General features: G+C 41.0%; 1 protein-coding gene across 4 annotated transcripts; it reads left to right on the top strand.

The window, feature by feature from the left end:
- Window positions 1-351: 351 nt before the first annotated feature.
- On the top strand, window positions 352-21779 carry CCDC47 (coiled-coil domain containing 47). 4 transcript variants are annotated; one of them, XM_066262629.1, is made up of 14 exons: window positions 352-673; window positions 4477-4611; window positions 5534-5802; window positions 6254-6361; window positions 6870-7044; window positions 9386-9507; window positions 9756-9821; window positions 10470-10571; window positions 10751-10861; window positions 11985-12070; window positions 13982-14040; window positions 14414-14523; window positions 14750-14917; window positions 20109-21779. In XM_066262629.1, exons 3-14 carry the CDS (start codon window positions 5539-5541, stop codon window positions 20187-20189), a joined length of 1452 nt encoding a protein of 483 aa, XP_066118726.1. In that variant the 5' UTR covers window positions 352-673; window positions 4477-4611; window positions 5534-5538; the 3' UTR covers window positions 20190-21779. The 4 variants fall into 4 exon arrangements, with proteins under 4 accessions (XP_066118726.1, XP_066118729.1, XP_066118728.1 ...); XM_066262632.1 differs by lacking the exon at window positions 4477-4611 and having other exon boundaries at window positions 352-545; XM_066262631.1 differs by lacking the exon at window positions 4477-4611 and having other exon boundaries at window positions 352-539.
- Window positions 21780-22557: the final 778 nt, after the last annotated feature.

A 22557-nucleotide genomic window follows, 5' to 3' on the forward strand; every position in this document is an offset into this window, starting at 1 on the left:
CACACCTCTTAGATACTTTGACAAGGCTCTTCTGCTGGATGAGCAGTGTTTATGGCCTATGTAGGAAGTGGGCCTGGGAGTGAAGAAAGAGTAGCACTGACAGGGAGCCGCCCAAAAATTCCAAGAAAAGGGCTTAGGCCGAAACCTCATATATATAAAATTGTCGATCTCTTAAACTCTGGTCCTTTGCAAATACGAGCGGGGCAACATTTCTCCGCATGCCTCTAGACACGTGGTCCCTTGGAGCATGGCCACCTTTAACTTCCGGAGCACCAGTTCAGTGCGATGACAACTTGACTGAATCCGACAAGAGAGGGCTGGCATTGGCGTGAGCAGTTCCGGCCTAGGGGCCGGGATTATGTAATTTTCCCAGCAGCCCCACCTCGCCTCCGCTGGGCGGGGGTGGGGGAGGTCTGGCGCGGTCTAAGAAGCTGCGTCCCGCCCCCTCGCCGCGCGTAGGCGTGGAGGGGCCGCACGCAGCCTACGTAACGGATGGTGGAGGCTACGTGAAGAGTGGAGCGGTGTGACTGGACTATCTGGTACAAGTGTGTTCTAGAGGCATCAGGGGTACTAAAGCCGCGGTGACCGCACAAGCGGCGGCCAGGCCGAGAGGCCCGCGGGGTAGAGGTGGCAGCCGCGGGAGCTCTGAGCCAGTTTCTAGCCCCGGGTACAGGTATGATGTGGGCCGCGACGCCTTAGTTGGGCCAGGCCGAGTGGTCACTCTGAGTTGCGTGGCCTAGCCCCGTCCCTTTTCCCACCCAACCTCCTGAGTCAGGCCTGTGGTGACATGCATGCATGGGTCTCCTTTCTTTCCCACTTCTCCCGACTTTCTTAAAATAAACTAGCAGACTCGGTCTACCCAGAGGCCCATTTTCTCTTGGTATTCCGGATTGGGGTGGTTTTAACGGTTTTGGGGAACTTCCCCACAGATCTATGAGTAAATGCCAACCAGAAGAGCAAAGTTAGAGGAAGTTTACAGTGTGTACAGCAGGGAGAATGGAGTGTAGACGTTGGGATGAATTGATTCTCCGTCGTTGGGCACTAGACCCTAGTGGTTTAACCGAAGCAACCATCTCTGAAGGTTTCTGACACAAAACGTATTTTAATTCAACGTGTGTGAGGTGATGGGGATATCTACGTGACTTCAGAAGTCCCATAGTCTGGCTATTGTCAGAAAAACCTAATTCAAAATGGCAACAAGGAGTGAGTGATTCCCCTACTTACTCCTCTTCAGTTTTAAAAATCCAGGCCCAATTTGTGAGAGACTGCCAAGTGAGCTTGCACAAGATAATCCAACCAGACTTGTTAGTGCTTATGTTCCCTGCCCAGGGAGTCTCAGTCAGGACTTGTGCATTTGCCAGGGTCTTGTGCATTTGAGAAATAAATTGACAGGTGGAGTAAAGAGACCTGAGAGGAAAGGCCAAGACATAAATGGCTTGTATGATTTTAACCTAAATAACCTTTAAGGAGCCCTGTTACAATGCTGAGTTAGTTATCTTTGAAAAGCCTTTATGGTGTGAACATTCTGATTAGAAATCTAATTTGAAATGATCAGACCTTTTGGCAGGCAGTTAAGATAATTGTGTCAGTGTTAACCTTTATGCTTCTATTTGAAAAAATTTAAAGCATCTGAAAAAGGGAACTACTACTAAAAATGAAGTTTTTAAGTCTTAAAGGGTTTTCATAAGGTACCAGGGAAGGAAATAATAGAAATTAATATTTATTGAGCAAATTCTATGTGCCACGCACAAATCTCATATAGCACCCAATGCAGCCCTATAAGGCAATGGTATCTCTTCTTAAGTGAAGAACAGGGAATTTTAAGTAGCCCAACAAACATCATATGACTAGCGAATGATAGTGCTGACATTAAACCAAATCTAACTACACCATAATGCTTGCTCTTTTTTATGTTTCTTCTACTTTTGACTGTAATAAAAGATTATTAAAGGAAGCTATGGATGTTTGAGGACACATCCCAAAACTTTTTGAGGTTGGTTGGGAAGGCAGCTATGTTTTCCCCATAAAATGTTTCCTGGTGCTAACTCAAAGATCAAATATTGGAAAGGATATACTATATGGCATTTCTCAAATTACTTGTGTCTCAAAATTTATGAACTTTGTCCGGTTCAAAGAGTATTTCTTCAGCAGCCATGGGTTGCAAAGTATTGGGCAACTTTGATAGTGAACTAATTCCTTGAAGAATTTATGGTATTGTAAATATGAGATATGGAGTATTCACTATCCCAGATCATCTTGAAAGAGTAGTACATACTCCCTGTGCCACCTGCTCACTTCCATTAATACTGAACTCCCTGCATTCTCGCTTCCATCCTTACCACTTGCCTGTAGTTGCCAAAACTGATTTCCATATTAACATTTGGAAAATTTCAGCCCTTATCTTACTTGAACTTTCTGCAGCTATTGAAACACCTCAGTTTCCTTCTTAGAAATGTGCTTCTCCTTTGACTTCTATAATGCCACTTTGACTGGAGTCTCTTCTTTTTCTCTAACCATTTCTTCTTAGTTTCCCATTCCATTTCTTCCTATTATGCCCACCCTTTTTTTTTTAGCTGTTAATGATTTATTTCAAAACTTTTATTTAACCTTACTCTTAATACCCCCTGCAGAATCTCATTCATTCTTATACCATCTCTTATTTCCAGCTTAGATTTGTATCCTGAACTCCAAACTTATATTTCTAACTATTCCCTCTGTAAGATAGATTATACCTTTTAGGGATATAGTAAAAATTAAGAGATAAATGCTAATCATCTAACATATTGTTTAGAAACACTCCAAATTTTTCGACAGGTACCAAATTTAATTTATTGCCTTTCTCTCAGTATTTTCCTCCGTTATTGTTCTTTATCTCAAGGATGACTTTGTCCAACTATTTTTTTTTTTGTCCAACTATTAATTAAGCCAACACTTGGACTCACCTACATCTTTTTTCCCCATATTCTTTATATCCAAAGATTTTATGCTAACAAGTGTAATTCTTAAAACTGTCAAATCTGTTTTCCTGTTTGTTCCCAATATCATTGCCAGTTCAGCCCTGTTTTTTCTCTAATTATTTCAACCATGTATTTTTCCTGCCTCAGGTGCCCTTCTCCAGTACACCTTGTGAATGAGCTGTCAGGATTGAATTACAAATCTGATAGTGTCCCTCTCCTACTTAAATCCTTTAGTTGATTCTAATTATCTAAACTTATTAGTGTGGTGCTTAAGTAAGAATCATTATGATCTGGCCCCTGCTGGCCTTTCTAGCTCCATTTCCCCCTCTTGAGTCTATAAACCCAACATCATATCAAACTCCTAATAAATGTTTTTTTAGGCCTTCATGCTTATAGCTGTTCCTTCCTCTACAGTGCCTTTTCTGTCTAATGCCATATCACTCTGAAAGCACCCAATCTGGTCTTATTTCGAAAGCTAAGCAGAGTCTACAGTACCTTTTCCTGGTGCAGGAACCATGCTTTTTATTTTATTATTTTTTGTATTTTTCTGAAGTTGGAAACGGGGAGGCAGGCAGACTCCCGCGTGCGCCTGACCGGGATCCACCTGGCATGCCCACCAGGGGGTGATGCTCTGCCCATCTGGGGCGTTGCACTGTTGCAACCAGAGCCACTCTAGCACCTGAGGCAGAGGCCACAGAGCCATCCTCAGCGCCAGGGCAGTCGCTGCTCCAATGGAGCCTTGGCTGCGAGAGGGGGAGAGACAGAGAGGAAGGAGAGGGGGAGGGGTGGAGAAGCAGATGGGCGCTTCTCCTGTGTGCCCTGGCCGGGAATCCAACCTGGGACTCCTGCACGCCAGGCCGACGCTCTACCACTGAGCCAACCGGCCAGGGCCGCTTTTTATTTTTATTTTTTTGTGTGCGTGTGTTTTTTTTTGTTTTTTGTTTTTTTCTGGACCTCAGAGTAATCCTGCTTGACCAGAACGCCGCTTTTTATTTTTTAAAGAACTTTTTCTTTTTATTACAAAAGCACATCATAGGAAAATTAGAAAATATAACAAAAAGTAAAGGCATAATGCCCACAATACCACCATACAAAATAATAATTTATATGTAGATGTATGTGTTTTCTAAACATTTTTGTTTAAATGTATTTGCTTCTAAAATAATGTGGGTTCTGATTTAACTTGTAACAATTTTTAATTTAATGGACAAAAAGTAAATTTGTTTTTTGTATGTACTGTAGTTTAACCAAAGAATTTCAAAACTTTTACTATTGTAAGAAAAACTGGAGCATTTATCCTTGAAACTGAATTCTTGTGCAAATTTATGATTATTCAGGAGTCATGTTTTACTTCTCTTGGCTTAGTATCTGACATGGTCATATGCTAAGTGAAGGTACATTTGACTAGATATGGTAGGATCATTTTATGAAGAGCAGTGAAAGCCAGAGTTTTTATATTATATTCTGCAGGAATTCCTTAGCTTTTTTTTTTTTTTAAGATTTTATTTATTCATTTTAGAGAGGAGAGAGAGAGAGAGAGAAGGGAGGAGCAGGAAGCATCAACTCCGTATGTGCCTTGACCAGGCAAGCCCAGGGTTTTGAACCAGCGACCTCAGCGCTCCAGGTCGATGCTTTATCCACTGCGCCACCACAGGTCAGGCAGGAATTCCTTAGCTTTTGAAGGTTATTGAATTCTTGTGTAATGAAGGTTGTGTTTTAGAAAGATGGTCATGTTTTTTATGGAGACATAGGGAGAGTTGAGACAGGAAACCAGTTAGGAAAATACTGTGGTTCTTCAGCAGGGGATGGTAACATGGATTGTCATGGTGGCTTTGGAAATCAAAGAAAGAAACACCAGGATTTGGTGGTTGTTTAGATTTCAAAGGAAAAAGAAAGTGAGAAATTAGATATTTTACTTTTTTTTCAACAAGTAAGACTGGGAAAATGGGATTGATATTAATATGAAAACAGAAAAATTCAGGTACCTGTTGATTTTGAGACAATTTCAGGGGAGAGAGCAGCAGACTGCTGCCTGAGAGGTGGACTTTTTTGTACAGCCTGTGAATGAAGAATTGTATTTCCATTTTTTTTTTTTAATTTATTCATTATAGAGAGGAGAGGGAGAGACAAAGAGAGGGACAGAGAGAGAGAGAGGAGAGACAGAAGAGGGGAGGAGCTGGAAGCATCAACTCCCACATGCGCCCTGACCAGGCAAGCCCAGGGTTTCAAACTGGCGACCCCAGCACTTCCAGGTCGACGCTTCATCCACTGCGCCACCACAGGCCAGGCATGTATTTCCATTTTAAAAGGTGGTTCACTCTTTCATGGACTGGCACCAGAGATAGAAAACCACTGAGTTAAATGCCTTGTCCAAGATTTTACAGATAAGTAGTGACAGAGTCCAGATTAGAACCTAGGCCCCTTTACCCTCACCTCATTGTTTTTTATAATGCTATCTGAAATTAAGAGAAAAGCAGGAGAGAGTCATAGTTATGTTTTTTGAATTGTTTCCAAATTTGATTGGTATATGTAGAGTAGCAGTCCATTTAGGGTTTATTTTTTAACTCATTTTTAAGGTGCAATGAAAGTCTTCCACGCTGTCTGTGTTGTCCTTTTGGTGTTCGGGAGTGTCTCTGAAGCCAAATTTGATGATTTTGAGGATGAGGAAGACATAGTAGAGTATGATGATAATGACTTTGCTGAATTTGAGGATGTCACAGAAGATTCTGTTACTGAACCTCCTCAACGAGTGATTACCACTGAAGATGATGAAGACGAGACCACTGTGGAGTTGGAAGGACAGGATGAAAACCAAGAAGGAGATTTTGAAGATGCAGATACCCAGGTAAGGTTCTTTTTCATTGATTTGGGAAATTGGAATGGAAGGATGGGAAAATTTGTAACTAGTACTTTACACAAAGACCCAGGTCTAGGGAGACCTTTGCTTTATGGTATCTTCATTTGTGATTAGTAGCTAGAGCTGTTCTAAATGTTTTGTGGAGTGTTCCCACCTTTCACATTGATGGAAGAATGAATTGTATTTTTCTCCTCTATGGAAAGCCTGTTGGGGGGAAGGGGTAGATAATAGATTCTGTGTGTGGGTAGGAATTATATCATTTAGAACTCAAGGTTCAAAAGCATGGAGAGTCATCATTTGTTAAAAACCTGTAATATCGCTGTGTTCTGTGCTTGCTCCTTACATGTTCTGTTTTTCTCTATAACTGTTGCCCATAAAAATGAGATACAATTGCTGGAAACATTTGTAGGGAAAAACAGACTGTGCCTCATTTTTCTAGGAGGGAGATACAGAGAATGAGCCATATGATGATGAAGAATTTGAAGGTTATGAAGACAAACCAGATACCTCTTCTAGCAAAAATAAAGACCCAATAACAATTGTTGATGTAGGTATACAGGATTCTGAATTCCAAAGTAACCAACAAAGTATCTTGCTGTTGTTAATCTTTGAAATATTAGTGACATATAGCTGGTGTTGGTGTAGTATTGGGAGCTGTGAAAGAGTTTGACATCGATTCTTCTGATAAAACTCCACACCTAGAGAAACAACCCCCGTGTTTTTGTTCTAGCATTCATAGTTTTATTTATCAAGGAATGATGAACAGTAGACACTGGATTTATTTTGGTATGGGACTCAGAATCAAGTTTAATATGAAGAGCTTTCCTTTATTTATTTTATCCCATTTGACTGTCCTCACATTTCCTTAAAGAGTCTTTACAAAGCCAACTTGGAAAATCAAAATGGGGCTAATTTTCAAAGTATAACCATATTTAGTGACAGTTATCTAAAGTATCTACTTCTGTTTATAAGTTTTCTCATTCTCCTTCATCCCATTAGTTCAACTTCAGCCTCAGCCTCAACCAACATTAAACAGAATACTTGTTCTTCTTTAGGTTCCTGCACACCTCCAGAACAGTTGGGAGAGTTATTATCTAGAAATTTTGATGGTGACTGGTCTGCTTGCCTATATCATGAATTATATCATTGGGAAGAACAAAAACAGTCGCCTTGCTCAAGCCTGGTTTAATACTCATAGAGAGCTTTTGGAGAGCAACTTTACCTTAGTAGGTAAGTTAGACTAATAGAAGTCCTGCTGCGGGCTTGAAAACCATCTAGTAAGAACTGTTTATTCCTGCACTGGCCAGTTAGCTCAGTTGGTTAGAGCGTCATTCCCATACACCAAGGTTGTGAGTTCAATCCCTTCATGTCAGGGCACATACAAGAATCAACCAATGCCTGACCTGTGGTGGCACAGTGGATAAAGCATCAACCTGGAATGCTGAGGTCACTGGTTTGAAACACTGGGCTTGCTTGGTCAAGACACATATAAGAAGCAACTATTTTGACTTGATGCTTCCTGCTCCTCCCATATCCCCCTTTCTTTCTCTCTAAAAAGAAAAAAAGAAAATGAATCAACAATGATGGCAAGAATAAGTAGAACAATAAATTGATGCTTTTTTCTCTCTCTCTCTCCCCCCCCTTTTCCTCCCCTTACCCCCCTTCTTTCCTCTCTAAAATCAATTTTAAAAAATATTTTTTAAACTGTTTATTCCCCTTAGTGTAAGCATCTAACTGCTTTCATGGACTGCCAAAGAGGATGCTTTTGTATTTTCTTTCAAGGATCCCATTTTTGTTAGGATTTTTATGCTACATAATTGCATTTATGAAATAATTTTCTCATGTCATTAACCAACAATTACTAAATAGCTTCTGATTTGGATGAGATAATCAGTGTTATCAAAACAAATCGATAAAAGTCTGGCTGAAAGCAAGGAATTTTGATCTGATCTGTGGTGGCGCAGTGAATAAAGCGTTGATCTAGAACACTGGGATCGCAGGTTCAAAACCCTGGGCTTGCCCAGTCAAGACATATACAGGAAGCAACTACTGAGTTAATGGTTCCCACTTCTCTCGCTCTCTTTCTCTCTCTTTCTCTCTCTCTCTCTTTCTCTCTCTTTCTCTCTCTAAAAATCAATAAACAAAATCTTTAAAAAAAAGAAAAGAAAGCAAGGAATTTTCACATATTGAGTAGCTTAATAAAAGCTTTCAAATCTTTTAGAAATTAGAAATCCCTCAAAATTCCCTCAGATTCCGGGCACTTGCATCTCAGATTCTCTTAAGAGGTGTACGCTGAAGTACCTTAGGGAGCCGCTGTAGTTGTGGAGTATAGGGAGTAAGGTGTTACCTCTGGCATGTAACAGTTTGTTTCCCTTTCATACAGTAGCAAGCAAGTAGCCATCTGCTCTGCTCTTCAGCAGACTGTTTCCGTGTTTCGCTAGGTACTTTACCTATAGTTTCTTATTTATAACAACAACCTCAATTATATAGTTTCTGTTTTCCTAAGGAAGGAACTGAAATCCAGAAATGATGAAACTTAGGCTATTCTGTTGCAACTATAATATTAAACCTAGTCCACTTGCTTTCAAACTCCATGTGCTCTCTGCTATACTTTGTTATTTCAGTGTATTTTCTCACCTGGAGGTCAGGAAAATAACAAGCAGCCTTTAATGCCTTCCATGTCTGGTTTGTTTTCTTTTGGTATATCAGTCGGCTTTACCTTGTGAGGTTGAACAATCTCTTTTATACACTTAATGAAATGAGAAAATGATTGTAAATTGAGCTTTTTTTGGATCTCCAATATAGTTCTTAATACTACTGTTATAATTTTGCTGTTGGAAAAGTAAACTTGGTTAAAGTGAACTCATAGGAAAGTTAAACAGTTCAAAGTAATAGTATTTTTTATTCACTTTAAAGGAGTATTTTGTTTTTAATTTTTAGGAGAAACATTTAAACTGATTTGTCCTTTTTGTATCTACTTAAGAAATTTATACTCCTAGCCTGACCAGGCGGTGGCACAGTGGATAGAGCATCAGCCTGGGATGCGGGGTACCCAGGTTCAAAACCTCGAGGTCGCCGGCTTGATTGTAGGCTCATCTGGCTTGAGTGCGGGCTCACCAGCTTGAGCCAGGGGTCACTGGCTTGAGCAAGGGGTCATTCGCTCTGCCTTAGCCCCTCGGTCAAGGCACATATGAGAAAGCAATCACTGAACAACTAAGAAGCTGCAATGAAGAATTGATGCTTCTCATCTTTCTCCCTTCCTTTCTATCTGTCCCTCTCTCTGTCTTTGTCCAAAAAAAAAAATTTATACTCCTAGCTGATTGTCATTAACTAACAAGTACATAGACATAATGCTAGATAGAGTCTACTTTTCTTATGGAGACAATAAAGAGTTATAAAAGTAAACAGAAGGATAGCCATCTATTATCATCTCTGTCCAAAGGAGAGTTCTATAATATAGCAAAGTATTGCCACTCTAAAACTATGATCATTGTGAGATCAGAGTGGAGGGAGGATATGGTAATTAGTCCCCAAGATTTTCAGGGAGTCATATTAAGTGGTTTACCGCTAGGGGATGATGGAACAAACAAAGAAGCCACAAGCACAGGAAAGCTGAACCAGGAGAACGAGCACATCTACAACCTGTGGTGTTCTGGTCGAGTGTGCTGTGAAGGGATGCTTATCCAGCTCAGGGTAAGTAGGGAATTTCTGGTACAATGTATCTGTCTACCTTTTGTTTTTTCTAATGTGATTCCAGATCCTCCTAGTATTTCATCATTTCATGTTTGACTTAAAATGAGGTCTAAAATTAATCTTTCTACTACTAACTGGCAAATGTCAAATATATCTGAAGCATCTGATTCCCCCTCCAGGATCTTTTCTTTGTAGTAAGTAGAAGTTAAAACGTTTTCTTGTTTTTTGTTTTGTTTTGTTTCTCCCAGTTCCTCAAGAGACAGGACTTACTGAATGTCCTGGCCCGGATGATGAGGCCAGTGAGTGATCAAGTGGTATGTATTCTTCCTGCTGATTTTCTCTGAACAGACAAATTCTTAACTTCTTAGAGCTTATTCCATATTTTGCTTGGATTCTTCCTGAAGTTTCTGATAACTTATGTCCTTTGCCAAAAAATGGACCCTTTTCTATTTGGACAGACCATCTTCCACTCAGTGTGCGACTATTGTAGGGGATGATGTGATTAGGTCAGTCAGCAGGATAATGTCCCTTTATTTTATTTAACTTTTTAAAAAAATTTTTTAATTTATACATTTTAGAGATGAGAGAGAGGGAGAAAAGGGGCAGAAAGTATAAACTTCCATATGTGCCTTGACCAGGCAAGCCCCAGGTTTCAAACCAGTGACCTCAGTGTTCCAGGCCAATACTTTATCTACTGCGCCACCACAGGCCAGGCCAGGCCAGGATAATGTCCTTTTTGATTAACAGGAAAGTCAGCTGATTAGGGGCCTCCTGCTGTATAACACAGCAGAGTGGTATCCATCACACATGGGAGTGGTATCCCATCATGTTCACAAGTCCTGCTCACATTGACAGGAAGGATGTGTACCCCATGGGGTGGGAAACTTGGGGGCCATCTTAGAAATCTTTCTAAAACAGAACATAACAGGTGAGTTAATTTGTTTATTTGTTTGTTTTTTAAGCAAATAAAAGTAACCATGAATGATGAAGACATGGATACCTATGTATTTGCTATCGGTACTCGGAAAGCCTTGGTACGACTGCAGAAAGAGATGCAGGATCTGGTATGTCGTGTTGTTCAACTCAAATATATGTAGAAACTGTGTCTATTTATTACATAGACATTCGGCTCCAGAGCATAGCATAATTAACCACTTTGAAATAGGTCAGTACATATTCTCTTGAGAAGAAAAAGTCGGTGCATATAAAATGTCGTCTTACTTTCAATTACTTCTTTCTCTAGAGTGAGTTTTGTAGTGACAAACCTAAGTCTGGAGCAAAGTATGGACTGCCAGACTCCTTGGCCATCCTATCAGAGATGGGAGAAGTCACAGAGGGAATGATGGATACAAAGGTAACTGCTATAGAAGGCATACATTTGCAGACTTGGCATTAACAGGGCACTCTCCCTAAGAGTCACACTGTATAAGTTCTTCATTTTATGACAATGCATTAGTTATGTATACCTTTCCCACACAAATATTAAAATACTTCCTTTAAGCAATAGATTAACTTGTAAAAAAATTTTGGTTAGTGTAGATGTTCTCTAAATCAAGAGCAAATTGTTCTAGGATTGCTGATAGCTTTCAGGTTTTTGTAAAGGGCTACAACTTTAATATTTATCATTATGACAGGCCATTATTTTAGCTTCTACTAGTATAAGAGGGATATAGAGAGACCCATTTTTTTCTATTGGTTGTATAATGGTAACAGCATATCTGTAGGATAGCTCAAAGACAGTTATAAATGTAAGTTCAAGGTGATGTGTTTATGAAGAATCTCCCAAAGTTATTTGAGATTTTATCTCCATGCTTTTATTTAGAGCATTATTTTGAGACATATTTTTAGCTGCTCAATAAGAACACTTTGAGTATTGGTATTACTCAAGAAAAGGTACTGGCCCTGGCCGGGTGGTTCAGTGGATGAAACATTGTTCCAGTTTGCTGAGGTCACAGATTCAGTCTCTGGTCAGGGCAAGTACAAGAAGCAATCAATGAGTGCACAACTAAACGGAACAACTTAAGTGGAACAATGAGTTGATTCCCTCTCTCTCTCTCTCTCTTTCTTCTTCTCCCACCCTGCCTCTTTCCTCTCACAATCTCAAATCAATGGAAACCATTTTTAAAAAGAAAAGGTACTAGTTTTAAGTAGAGAGATTCCTTATCTTATTTAAATACAATTTTTAAATTGATTTTAGAGAAGGGGGGGAAAGCATCGATTTGTTGTTCCATTTATTTATGCATTCATTGGTTGATTCTTGTATTTGCCCTGATTAGGGATTGAACCCACCCCCTTGGTGTATTGAGACAACACTCGAACCAAGTGAGCTGCCTAGCCAGAGCCAAAATTTAATTTTTAAAAACTTTAGCCTTAATGACATTGTACAAAAGTGAGGAAGATTGAAAAGCAAATATCTTTATGAAAAAAGGGAAATGCATCAGACACTACTTTAAAAAAAATAATTTTCTCTATTTCAGATGGTTCACTTTCTTACACACTATGCTGACAAGATTGAATCCATTCATTTCTCAGACCAGTTCTCGGGTCCAAAAATTATGCAAGAGTACGTATGAAATAAACATATTGAACATGATTTTCTTTTTTAGCATTCTCTGTTGAAGCCACCTGCAAGGTGCTTCTACAGTTGCCCTTACTAAATGAGTGAGAGAAGTTCATGACTCCCGTATTTTCTTTTGCTTTTGACTACATGCGTCATGAAGGTAGCTGGAAACCTATGGAGTCAGACAAGCCCCCAGTTTGCATGTATCACTGGATGTGTGCATCACCTACTCAATGACCTGGAAGAGAATTTTACAAAATGGCTAGTACTAAGAAAATGCAATTGTTAATCTCTTTGTCTTTTGTAGTTTAGTTCTTTTTTTTTTTGTTTTAATTTATGATACAAATAAAGTTTTATTTCTTTAATTTTTTTATTGACTTGAGAGAGAAAGAAGCATCAACTTGTTGTTGCACTTAGTTGTTCAGTTTTTTAGTTGTGTACTCATTGATGCTTCTCATACATGCCATGACCAGGGATTGAATTTGCAACCTGCACACACTAGAATGATGCTCTAACCACACAGCCACCTGGTTAGGGCCCAAATCTATGTTTGATTAATTGCAAATCTAGCCTTTTCTGGCTTTCTTCATTCAATATTGGATGATTATATTCTTTCCTATTTTATTATCAGATGCCCTCAATGCCCATAGTTCTAGGTATATAGTAATATTTTTTGAATATACATATACTGATATTTAATTTGTTGTTTGAATTCATATCCCATTTCAGGAGAGCGTACTTAAGTTTACCCTTGGTGAAGAAATGGCTCTGACCTAAATTTTTGGTTAAGGGCTAGTCTCTCATCAGCTGTGGAATTGCATACAAAGCCATTCTTGGTTTTCACTTCTGTCAGAATTACTTGGGTCCTTTTGCCTCTGGGTATTGTTGCCTTGCTCACATCAATATCAACACTGTGGGCAAAGTACCACATTATGGTAACCATGGAGCCTTTTAGGGTGAGGGGAGCAAAACTAATAGTCAAGGATTACAAGGGAATCTTTGGTGAGCCAGAACTAAGTTATATATGCTATAGTAGATTGTTTCTAAATTTATTCTGAGCCTGGCTCAAAATAAGATGCTTCTTTATAGGAAGGGAGATAGGAGTTAGAAATAGAACATTAAAACCCATAAAAATAAGCAAAAATTTTATTTAAAATATAGGTCTTACTAAAAATAAAATAGGGGCCTCGTAGTTAAATATAGGCTCATTTCTGGTTCCCCAGGTGAGATGGAATGTAACTTGCCTGGAGAGGACATCACTGTAGGTGTTCAGGTATCAGATAAAGATCACTTGGAAATGCATTTATTAGATAGACAAGGGAATCAGATGACATGTAAAGCTCCTTCAGATTCTGAGATTATATTTGACTTGGGGATTGACAAGCCAAATACTGCACTGATTTGTGGTATCTGTTCATCTCAATGAACTGGGTGACTTACGTGCATAGTGAACATTTTTTTGTGTTCTGAGTAGCCTTTTCTATTTTTTTTGTGTGTGTGTGTTTTGTTTTTTTTGGTATTTTCCCAAAGTGAGAAGCAGGGAGGCAGAGAGACATACCCCTTGCATGTTGCCCAACCAGGATCCACCTGGAATGCCCACTAGGGGGCAATGCTCTGCCCATCTGGGGCGTTGCTCCATTGCAACCGGAGCCATTCTAGTGCCTGAGGTGGAGGCCGTGGAACCATCAGTGCCCTGGCCAACTTCGCTCCAGTGGAGCCTTGGTTGCAGGAGGGGAAGAGAGAGAGAGAGAGAGAGAGAGAGAGGGGAAGGAGAGGGGGAAGGATGGAGAAGCAGATGGGCACTTCTCCTGTGTGCCCTGGCTAGGATTCGAACCCAGGACTTCCACATGCTGGGCCGTTGCCCTACTGCTGAGCCAACCGGCCAGGGCTAAGTAGCCTTTTCTTTTATAACAGGGAAGGTCAGCCTTTAAAGCTACCTGAAACTAAGAGGACACTACTATTTACATTTAATGGTAAGTATTCCATGTCCTGGCTGGGTTCCCTTTTTTCTGAGAAATGACCTTAAGAAGAGTATTGTTCCTTCCTAAGTGAGAGCTGTAAAAAAAGTACATTAAAACTAACCCCGTGCCTGCTTATTACCTTTGGGTTTCTTTAGTAAGAGAAACTTGTATATATTTTAGTTTTCTGCTTCATTTTAGCTGCCTAAGAAATGTGAAGAAATTATTAACTAATGTCACCCCAGTGAATTCAATAAAGAAGAAAAGAAAGAAAGAAGTGTGGAAAAAGGAATTGGAATTTTTTAATACAAAAAAAAAAAAGAATTGGGTGACTCAGAAGTATTAATGCTGCCATTAACTCAATAGTAAAAATGGCTTTGTTTTACAGTGCCTGGCTCAGGTAACACCTACCCAAAGGATATGGAGGCTTTGCTACCCCTGATGAATATGGTGATCTATTCTATTGACAAAGCCAGAAAGTTCCGACTCAACAGAGAAGTAAGACCTACAGCCTTTATTATAAGTTGGTACCTTTTATTATTGGTTTTTTTCCTCTGCTGGGGTATCACCTATCAAGGATTTCAGTGATTGTATGTTTGCTAATTTACCTGAAAGTGCTAAAAGTGCTAAAGGGGAGTAGTTTTATGAAAGAATATGAAATGGGATTTTACTTCTGTTGTATTAAAATGGATTTCTTATGAAACTCTTTGTTTCTTGGGGAAAGGGCAAACAAAAAGCAGATAAGAACCGAGCTCGGGTGGAAGAGAACTTCTTGAAGCTGACGCATGTGCAAAGACAGGAAGCTGCTCAGTCTCGGCGTGAGGAGAAGAAAAGAGCAGAGAAAGAGCGAATCATGAATGAGGAAGATCCTGAGAAACAGCGCAGGCTGGAGGTAAGACAAACTTTTCTTAAGATCGGGGTAAAACTAAGATTTATGAGGACACCTATTTGTACTATATTGGCTATAATTTTGTGGAGGAATGTACACAGGCTAAAAGTTTAGCATCTCAGACTTGGGACATTTAGTTAGTTGAGAGAAAGAAATTAGGAATCCTTTTCTTTTTTATTCAATTTATTGGGGGGGGACATTGGTTAAGAAAATTATACAGGTTTCAGGTGCAAAATTCTACAACACATCATCTGTACACTGTATTCTGTGTTCACTACCCCAAGTCAAATCTTGTCCATCACCATTTATCCCGCCTGTATCCTCCTCTTCCTCTACCACCTCCCCACTGCAGAAATTAGGAATTTTAATAAAAGCTAGCATGTGTGCCCCATGGTCCAAGTAAACTTTTTTTTTGACAGAGACAGAGACAGAGAGTCAGAGAGAGTGACAGATAGGGACAGACAGACAGACAGGAAGGCCAATGAGAAGCATCGATTCTTCGTTGCAGCACCTTAGTTGCTCAATAATTGCTTTCTCATATGTACCTTGACTGGAGGCTCCAGCAGAGCGAGTGACCCCTTGCTCAGGCCAGTGACCATGAGGTCATATCTATGATCCCACGCTCAAGCCAGCAACTCCTCGCTCAAGCTGATGAGCCCACCCTCAACCCAGCGACCTCAGAGTTTCAAACTTGGGTCCTTCACATCCCATTCTGATGCTCTATCCACTGTGCCACAGCCTGGTCAGGCTAAACTTTTTTTTTTTTTTAGAGAGAGACAAAAAGAGGGATAGACAGGGACAGACAGACAGGAAGAAAGAGAGATGAGAAGCATCAACTTGTTGTGGCACTTTAATTGTTCATTGATTGCTTTCTTATATGTGCCAGTTGAGCCAGTGATCCCTTGATCAAACCGACGACTTTTGGGCTCAAGCCAGAGACCATAGGGTCGTGTCTGTGACCCCACACTCAAGCTGGTGAGCCTGCACTCGGCCAGATGAGCCCGTGCTCAAGCCGACAACTTTGGGGTTTCGAACCTGGGTCCTCAGTATCTCAGACCAATGCTCTGTCCACTGCACCACCACCTCATCAGGCTATGCAGCCTTCTTTATAAATAAATATGGCTTTTTAATGGATACACTGAAAGACTTTACCTGGAATCATTAACAGACATCATGCCTTTCATTTTCCTATGAAAAAAGATCTCTAGTTTTTTCTAGGATTTGAAACTACAATAAGTTGAAGAAAAAGGAAGTTCCAGCCTGACCAGGCAGTGGCATAGTGCAGTGGTCTCCAAACCCTGGGCCGCGGACCGGTACCGGTCCGTGGGCCATTTGGTATCGGTCTGCAGAGAAAGAATAAATAACTTACTTTATATCCATTTTATTTATATTTAAGTCTGAACGATGTTTTATTTTTAAAAAATGACTAGATTCCCTTCTGTTACATCTGTCTAAGACTCACTCTTTTTTTTTTTTTTATATTAAGTTGGAAACAGGGAGGGAGTCAGACAGACTCCGGCATGCGCCCGACCAGGATCCACCCAGCATGCCCACCAGGGGGCGATGCTCTGCCCATCTGGAGCGTGCTCTGCTGTAATCAGAGCTATTCTAGCGCCTGAGGCAGAGGCCACAGAGCCATCCTCAGCGCCTGGGCAAACTTTGCTCCAATGGAGCCTTGGCTGCGGGAGGGGAAGAGAGAGACAGAAAGGAAGGAGAGGGGGAGGGGTGGAGAAGCAGATGGGCACTTCTCCTGTGTGCCCTGGCGGGGAATCAAACCCGAGACTCCCGCACACCAGGCCGACGCTCTACCACTGAGCTAACCGGCCAGGGCCTAAGACTCATTCTTGACGCTTGTCTCAGTCATGTGATACATTTATCCATCCCACCCTAAAAGCCGGTCTGTGAAAATATTTTCTGACATTAAACCGGTCCTTGGCCCAAAAAAGGTTGAGGACCACTGGCGCATTGGATAGAGAATCAGACTGGGATGCAGAGGACCCAGGTTCAAAACCCCGAGGTCACCGGCTTGAGTGTGGGCTTACCAGCTTGAGCGAGGGGATGCTGGCTTGAGCGTGGGATCATAGACATGACCCCATGGTCGCTGTCTTGAAGCCCAAGGTCACTGGCTTGAGCAAGGAGTTACTTGCTGTGCTGTAGGCCCCTAGTCAAGGCACATATGAGAAAGCAGTCAACAACTAAAGTACTGCAATGAAGAATTGATGCTTTTTTTTTTCACCTGACCTGCAGTGGCGCAGTGGGTAAAAGCATCGACCTGGAACACTGAGGTCGCTGGTTCAAAACCCTGGGCTTTCCTGGTCAAGGCACATATAAGAGTTGATGCTTTCTTTTTTTTTTTTTTTACAGAGACAGAGTCAGAGAGAGGGAGAGATAGGGACAGACAGGAATGGAGAGAGATGAGAAGCATCAAACATCAGTTTTTCATTGCGACACCTGAGTTGTTCATTGATTGCTTTCTCATTCATATATGCCTTGACCACGGGCCTTCAGCAGACCGAGTAACCCCTTGCTCAAGCCAGCAAGCAACCTTAGGTCCAAGCTGGTGAGCTTTGCTCAAACCAGATGAGCCCATGCTCAAGCTGGCGACCTTGGGGTCTCTAACCTGGGTCCTCCGCATCACAATCTGACGCTTTATCCACTGCACCACCGCCTGGTCAGGCAGTTGATGCTTTCTGCTCCTCCCTTCCTTCTCTCTCTGTCTCTGTCTCTTCTCTCTAAAATGAATAAATAAAATCTAAAAATAAATTAGTTAAAATAATTTTTTAAAAAAGAATTGATGCTTTTCATCTCTCTCCCTTCCTGTCTGTCCCTATCTGTTCCTCTCTCTGTCTTTGTAAAAAAAAAATAAAAAGGAGGTCCTAGAACTTAAGTCAGAAGTGAACTAACTTCAATTCTATCATGTAAAAGTTACATAACTTGTCTGACCAGTTGGTGGCACAGTGGCTAGAGCATCAGCCTGGGATGCAGAGGACCCAAGTTCAAAACCTTGAGGTTGCCAGCTTGAGCACAGGGTTGCTGACTTGAGCATGGGAGCATAGACATGATCCCATGGTCACTGGCTTGAAGCTCAAGGTCGCTGGCTTGAGCATGGCATCATTGGCTCTGGTTGAACCTCCCAGCCAAGGCACATATGAGAAAGCAATCAATGAACAACTAAGGTGCCACAATGAAGAATTGATGCTTCTCATCTCTCCCTTCCTGTCTGTCTGTCCCTGTTTCTATCTCTCCTTTCTAAAGTGAATAAAGTATTTAAGAAAAAAGAAGGAAGGAAGGAAGGGAAGAAGGAAGGGAGGGAGGGAGGGGGGAGGGGAAGGGTGGAACCCTGGCCTTACCTGGTCAAGGCACATATGGGAGTTGATGCTTCCTCCTCCTCCCCTCTTTTCTCTCTCTAAAATGGATAAATAAATAAATGTATGATTCTGATAGAGGGGAAATGGTATCATTCATTTTGCATTTTTTGAATTATTGAAGATGAACATTTCTTTCACATTTATTGAGATTAACTATGTTAACAAAAATAAATTCCTCTTAACTGTATACCATATTCTGTATATTGGTAGTTTTACACTTGTGTCTAACATAATTTGGAAAGGCATGGATCATGTTGAAGAAAGGATGACTGATGGAGGTAGGAATTGGGACAGTGGGAAGGGACCTGCTCAAATAATATCTTAAGGTTTTCTGAACTGCAGTACAAATTCTTGGCAAATACTTTTTTTTTACAGAGACAACGAGAGAATCAGAGAGAAGAATAGACAGGGACAGACAGACAGGAACGGAGAGATGAGAAGCATCATTAGTTTTTTTGTTGCGCATTACAACACCTTAGTTGTTCATTGATTGCTTTCTCATATGTGCCTTGACTGCGGGCCTTCAGCAGACCAAGTAACCCCTTGCTCAAGCCAGCAACCTTGGGTCTAAGCTGGTGAGCTTTGCTCAAACCAGATGAGCCCGCGCTCAAGTTGGTGACCTCGGAGTTTCGAACCTGGGTCTTCTGCATCCCAGTCCAACGCTCTATCCACTGTGCCACCACCAAGTCAGGCTTTTTTTTTTTTTTTTTTTTGTATTTTTCTGAAGTGAGAAGCAGGGTCAGGGAGGCAGGCAGACAGACTCCCCACATGCACCCGACTGGGATCCACCCAGCATGCCTACCAGTGGGCAATGCTCTGCCCATCTGGGGTATTGCTCTGCTGCAATCAGAGCCATTCTAGCACCTGAGGCGGATGCCATGGAGCCATCCTCAGTTCCTGGGCCAACTTTGCTCCAATGGAGCCTTGGATACAGGAGGGGAAGAGAGAGAGAAAGGAGAGGAGGAAAGGTGGAGAAGCAGATGGGCTCTTCTCCCATGTGTCCTGGCCAGGAATCAAACCCGGGACTTCCACCCACCGGGCCAATGCTCTACCGCTGAGCCAACCAGCCAGGGCCTAAATACGTATAATTCTTTTTTTTTTTTTTTTTTTTTTTTTTTTTTTGCATTTTTCTGAAGCTGGAAACAGGGAGAGACAGTCAGACAGACTCCCGCATGCGCCCGACCGGGATCCACCCGGCACGCCCACCAGGGGGCGACGCTCTGCCCACCAGGGGGCGATACTCTGCCCATCCTGGGCGTCGCCATGTTGCGACCAGAGCCACTCTAGTGCCTGGGGCAGAGGCCACAGAACCATACCCAGCGCCTGGGCCATCTTTGCTCCAATGGAGCCTTGGCTGCGGGAGGGGAAGAGAGAGACAGAGAGGAAGGCGCGGCGGAGGGGTGGAGAAGCAAATGGGCGCTTCTCCTGTGTGCCCTGGCCGGGAATCGAACCCGGGTCCTCCACACGCTAGGCCGACACTCTACCGCTGAGCCAACCGGCCAGGGCGGTATAATTCTTATGATGAAAGTTGAGCTTGTGTTTCCTGGGTATAGAAAAAATCAGACCAGATTCACAAAGCCAGCTTAAATGTAGTAGTATTTAGTTTCTTTCTTGAGATTTTAGTTATCTTTGTTTCATTTCATGTTAATTTTTACCAACATAGATATTAGCAATTTTTATAACTATCTTCTGGAATGTTATTTATGTTGCAATCTAGATGTTTTTTATTATAATATAGGCAATATTCTAGTTTTTATTTTTTATTTTTTAAACATGCTTGGAGCTTAGTTTGGATTCTCTCTCTCTCTCTCTCTCTCTCTCTGTAGGAAGCCGCCTTGAGGCGTGAGCAGAAGAAATTGGAAAAGAAGCAAATGAAAATGAAACAAATCAAGGTGAAAGCCATGTAAAGTCATCCCAGAGATCTGAGTCCTGATGCCACCTGTGAGCTCCGAATCCACAGGAAACATAAAAAATGCCCATTTATTTCTCATTTTGAAGTTCAAACACTCCCAGTGACAGAAATCCCTATTTCATCATCTGTTCTGTTTTTGGTTTGGAGTTAAAGATACATTGGAAGGACTCTGTTTTGGTAATTTTCTTCTAGATAATCGAATTATTTTGATTATTTTATGAAAAGAATGATATATGAACTCTATATAGTTTTAAGACACTTTTAAAATTATCACATGAATCATCAGTGCTTTTAGTGCTATTATATTTGAAGAAATATCATGAAATTATAGCTATACCATTAGATTATTGCTTTTTGTTTAAACTAGGCTGTTGAAACAGCTGTAAAGAATGACTAAACCAAGATCCCACAAATAACTTGGAATTGCACAATAAACATTGCTTGGTGTTTTCTTCTGTGTCTAAACTTGTCAAAAAATAAAATTTAAAACACTATCTGTGGTATTGAAATTTCAGAGACTCAAAACAGTGTAGTTCAGTGTGTGTTTTGTAGGTGGGGGGTGCTGATGACTATTATAGGATATCTGTAGACTTTATGATGCTGATATGTACGTGGAAAATTCTAGGTATAGTACAGGAGCACAGTTTTCTCCTTATCTGATACCATAAGCTAATGACATTGTGAATGCTGTATTTTAAGTGATTGTATGTTTTTCTTGAATAACAAATGCATGAAAAAATTCACTGCTTCACCTAGAGCAGATAGTGGTCTATGTGAAGTTACAGATGTTTCCCTTCTTGGTTGCTGCACCCTATTGGATGTTCGTGGAGAAGCTCTGTTCTCTGTGTTGTGGCTGTGTCCCTTTGCTTCTCCTTATTTTATCTCTCCCACATCTGAGGATGGGTATGTTCTTTCAAAGAAATAGCCATGAATATGCATAAATATACTTTTCAAAATGAGCTTTCCTAAACTATTGAGAGTTCTTTCTGCTGCTTGAGGAAGGAACTCTTGGGGGAGAGGCCCATCTGCACGAGCATTTAGCTTGTTCAGATCTCTGCATTTTATAAATGCTTCCTACTAAGAAAGCATTTTTTAAGTCACTGCTCGTACCAGGTAATTTTTGCCAGGGAGGGAAAGAGTTGGGGTTTTTGGTGGGAGATGAGTGGGCAGGTGTATTTTTGCTGATGCTTTCTGTGCAAGTGTGTTTTGAGGCAGTAACAGTTGCTGTGGAAACAGAATGTGTTGCTACCTTTGTAACTGCATGGAAACTTTTCACATGAGTTTTTCTCTGGGTTAATGCAGAAATGTGTCAACTGGGAGATACAAATGTAATTTTTTTTAATAGTTCATTAAATTATTAAAATAAAAATAAATTTTACTGCTGTATAATTCTAGAATTAGCCTTGTTTTACAACCTTTAAAACACATTTTAGAAATCAAAATTGATATGCTTAGCTATCTTTTGAATAATAAAAGCTTTCTTAAAGTCCCACACATTTGGACCACGGCAGCTAATTTTGTAATTTAAACATTCATATGAATGGTAACCTATGGACATATATTAAACTCATTGACAAAAATCTCAGAGTACCGCCTTTACTTTTCTGTGGTTTCCCTACAACAGTATAAGGCCCTAGGAATATTTTTTCTGTTCAGTAAAGATCAGCACTGCCCTGGCGGATAACTTTGTTGATTGGAGCATCATCCTGAACAGAAAGGTGGTAAGTTTGCTTCCTGGTCAGGGCACATGCAGGAACAGATTGTTACTTCTGTCTCTCTCCCTTCCCACTTCCTCTCTCTAAAATCAATAAATAAAATTTAAAAATAAAAATCACTGAAATGCTTTTTCTTCAAAAGAGTTGGTCTTGACGAGGGTCCCTAATTGTTGCCAATTATTTTTAAAATGTTTTATATTTGTAGAGCCCCTTGTGTTATTAATGGGCCCCTCCTTGAAGTCCCTCTCTTGAGTTAGGACACTATTATTCTCCTAGGAATGAGAGGACAGAGAGAGGAGAATGTCACTGACTGTCACACCTTGGAAAACCACTAAGCCCTCAAAACTTTTGCAGTACTAAAAGAAGCACTGGACTGGAAAATAAAACCTGGCTTTTAATGCCAGCTAAACCAATAATGAGCCTGACTAGATGGTGGCGCAGTGGATAGAGTGTCGGACTGGGATGCAGAGGACCCAGGTTCAAGACCCCGAGGTTGCCAGCTTGAGCACAGGCTCATCTGGTTTGAGCAAAGCTCACCAGCTTGGATCCAAGGTCGCTGGCTTGAGCAATGGGTTACTCGGTCTGCTGTAGCCCCATGGTCAAGGCACATATGAGAAAGCAATCAATGAACAACTTAAGTGCCACAAT

Source organism: Saccopteryx bilineata, chromosome 2 (assembly GCF_036850765.1).
Source record: "Saccopteryx bilineata isolate mSacBil1 chromosome 2, mSacBil1_pri_phased_curated, whole genome shotgun sequence".
Taxonomy (NCBI): domain Eukaryota; kingdom Metazoa; phylum Chordata; class Mammalia; order Chiroptera; family Emballonuridae; genus Saccopteryx; species Saccopteryx bilineata.